This window comes from Egretta garzetta, unplaced genomic scaffold (assembly GCF_000687185.1).
Source record: "Egretta garzetta isolate BGI_Z169 unplaced genomic scaffold, ASM68718v1 scaffold332, whole genome shotgun sequence".
Taxonomy (NCBI): Eukaryota; Metazoa; Chordata; class Aves; order Pelecaniformes; family Ardeidae; genus Egretta; species Egretta garzetta.
Genome location: NW_009258879.1, coordinates 467,852 through 470,326, shown reverse-complemented (window position 1 = coordinate 470,326; position 2,475 = coordinate 467,852). Strand labels below are relative to the sequence as shown.

The 2,475-nt window shown below is 52.4% G+C and overlaps 1 protein-coding gene across 1 annotated transcript in view; it reads right to left on the bottom strand.

Moving 5' to 3' along the window:
• PLXND1 (plexin D1) overlaps positions 1-2,475 on the bottom strand; it is a 56,390-nt gene that overhangs the window by 48,436 nt on the left and 5,479 nt on the right. Inside the window, 1 exon segment of the mRNA XM_009633821.1 lies at positions 341-458. Coding sequence (XP_009632116.1) covers positions 341-458 — 118 coding nt within the window.

Here is a 2,475-nt window from a genome sequence, read left to right as displayed (position 1 = left end):
TCACCGCCTGTGCTGCCACTGCCTGGCCCCAGGCCACCGCAGACCAGGAGCCACCGGCTCCAGCTCCTCCCCTGCTTAGCGAAAAACGCTCCTTTCCACCAAAACGCTCTTTCCCCCGTCCATCTCCCCATGGGGCCAGGCACGCTCACGCCCGATGAAGGCGTGGGGCCAGCAGCAGGCAGGACCTGGGGCTCCCCGCAGTCGGCCTCCGCTGTCAGGCTCCTGAAAGGTGGGTGACCCCCCCCCCTCCCAGCTTCGAGCCGCCCCGTCGGCCACCATCGCCCCAGAGCCACACGGCCAGCGTGGTCCCACCGCACCCTGCCGCCGCCCGCGCACCGGCATCACTTACGCTCTCTTCGGGTAAATGTTCCCCGTCCTTTTGCAATCGTAGATGGTGAAATTGGCCCGGATAATGTTTTTGCTGTTGACCCGGAGAGCAGTTTCAACAACCACGTGGTCTGAGAGAATCAAGCCAAAGAACATTGGGTTGCAAGAGCCTCTCGCTCGCGCTCAGAAGACAGGACAGGCCCTTGGGAGAGCAAGGGCTCAGCCTGATTTGTTTTCTCTAGGGCCTCCTCCGAGCTGCATTTCAGAGCTTAGACCGTTCATCTTTTGCCCTCTGACTTTCAGCTCTTCCCTCTTAAATCAACGCTTTACATCACCCTCACCAGAAAAGAACATTGCAACTTTCAGCAGAAAATTCCAGCATGTTGCGCAAGTGTTAATTAGCAGAGTTAATTATTGTCTTCGCTTACAGTTGGTGCTAAATGATATTTAAAAAAAAATGTGGTAATTAAAACATGTTAGTTATCATGTTTTAAAACCCCGCTCACTTTCCCCATGACAACAAATCCACAGAGAAGAGTGGAAATCCCTTTTTTGGCTACTTAACACGCTATTCCAACTCCCCCTGCCCCCAAAATTGCTTCTTTTTTTCTTTTTCTTTGCAATTTTGCCATATAAGCACCAGGGACAAGAGACAATGCCTCTTTCAGAATATGTACAATAAATCAGCGCATGGGATTCCAGAAATTCATTTGGACATTGCTGTAACCAACAATGCAGAGCAGTTAATGATCTCCCATTCTTTGGATAGCAAGGGAGAAAAACAATGCAGCTTTATAAACTTGCCCATGGAAAGTGGGACTTGCAGAAGGACCGGCCAGTCCTTCCCCATTGCCATCTTCAATGGAGCATTCACTCCAGGCTCGAGAGATGAAGCTTGAACAAGCACTCGAGTCTGGCACGAAGCATCCAGCGGCTCAGAAGCAGCGGCAAAACGGGGCTGTCCCCATCGCTGAGCGGCCCTTGCAGAACCCGCGCGGTCTGGCACGAAGCATCCAGCGGCTCAGAAGCAGCGGCAAAATGGGGCTGTCCCCATCGCTGAGCGGCCCGGGCCGGACCCGCGCGGCTCGGCTGAGCGCGGCCGGGTCTGCAGGTGCTCATCAGCCCCGAGACGGGGATGCAGCTCCGCGGCGCCTGGGGACCGGCATCCCGCTGCGCACCACCCGGCAACAGGGGGATACTGGACGGCCTCAGCCTGGCTTTTAGTTGCAGACACGAGATGAAGTTCTTCCAGAACTTCTCCCGAGGGGCAGCGCGTGTTCGGGGGGAAATTAAACAAAAGCCATTGAAAATATCAACATAAGTCGCAATGTTATTTCCTGAGGGCTAAAACATTTTGGTTCGGTACTCGCTAAATCTAAAGCAGAAGCGCCAGCCAGATAAATCTGAATAAAATAAGTACATGAACTGGCTGTTAAATTCTGGTGTTTAAACCAAAACCTGGTAGGGTGGAAATACTGTCATTTCATGTCAGGATGGTGGAACTTTAAAGTCGCGTGACCTACAAAACAGGAGCAGCCTGGGTCTTCCCTCCCTTGTATGCGTTATCTGCACATGCAATGGAGAAAGAAACCAAGCCTACTAAAAACTACGTCCACAAAAGTGGTTAGAATGAACCAGGCTTGTTCTTCTCTACGCACCTTGGTCGTCTGGAAACGTCGGATATCTCTCGCGTGGAAGTAAATTGCAATAAATAAACTGGTTTACATCATCTCCAGCAACTCTGGCCACCGTGTGGATGTTACTTCCATAGTCACAGGAAATGTTTGTTCCGTTCAGGTTCGGGATAGTCCCATTTATTTGTATTATCAGGACCTGTAATTGGACAAAAAAAAAACCCAGTTATTACAACACGAAATGAGAACTTGTCTATGCTTTACAAGCTTTTCACAGGCTCACGGCTCCAACCCAAGGCCACACAGAGCCGTTCCCTTTCGTTCCGCGCACTTTAACCTCTGGAAGCCACCCGTGTACAAGCCCTGGCTTCAGCAGTGAGAGCTCTGTCACCACTGACTCCGACAAACATCGCTGGGGAGTTACCGGCTGGCGTGAAAACCCAGCCCAGGGCTTTTGGGGAGTCGGCGCAGAGGAATCCCAGCACGGCCAGGGCTGGCAGGGCCCCCCAGAGCT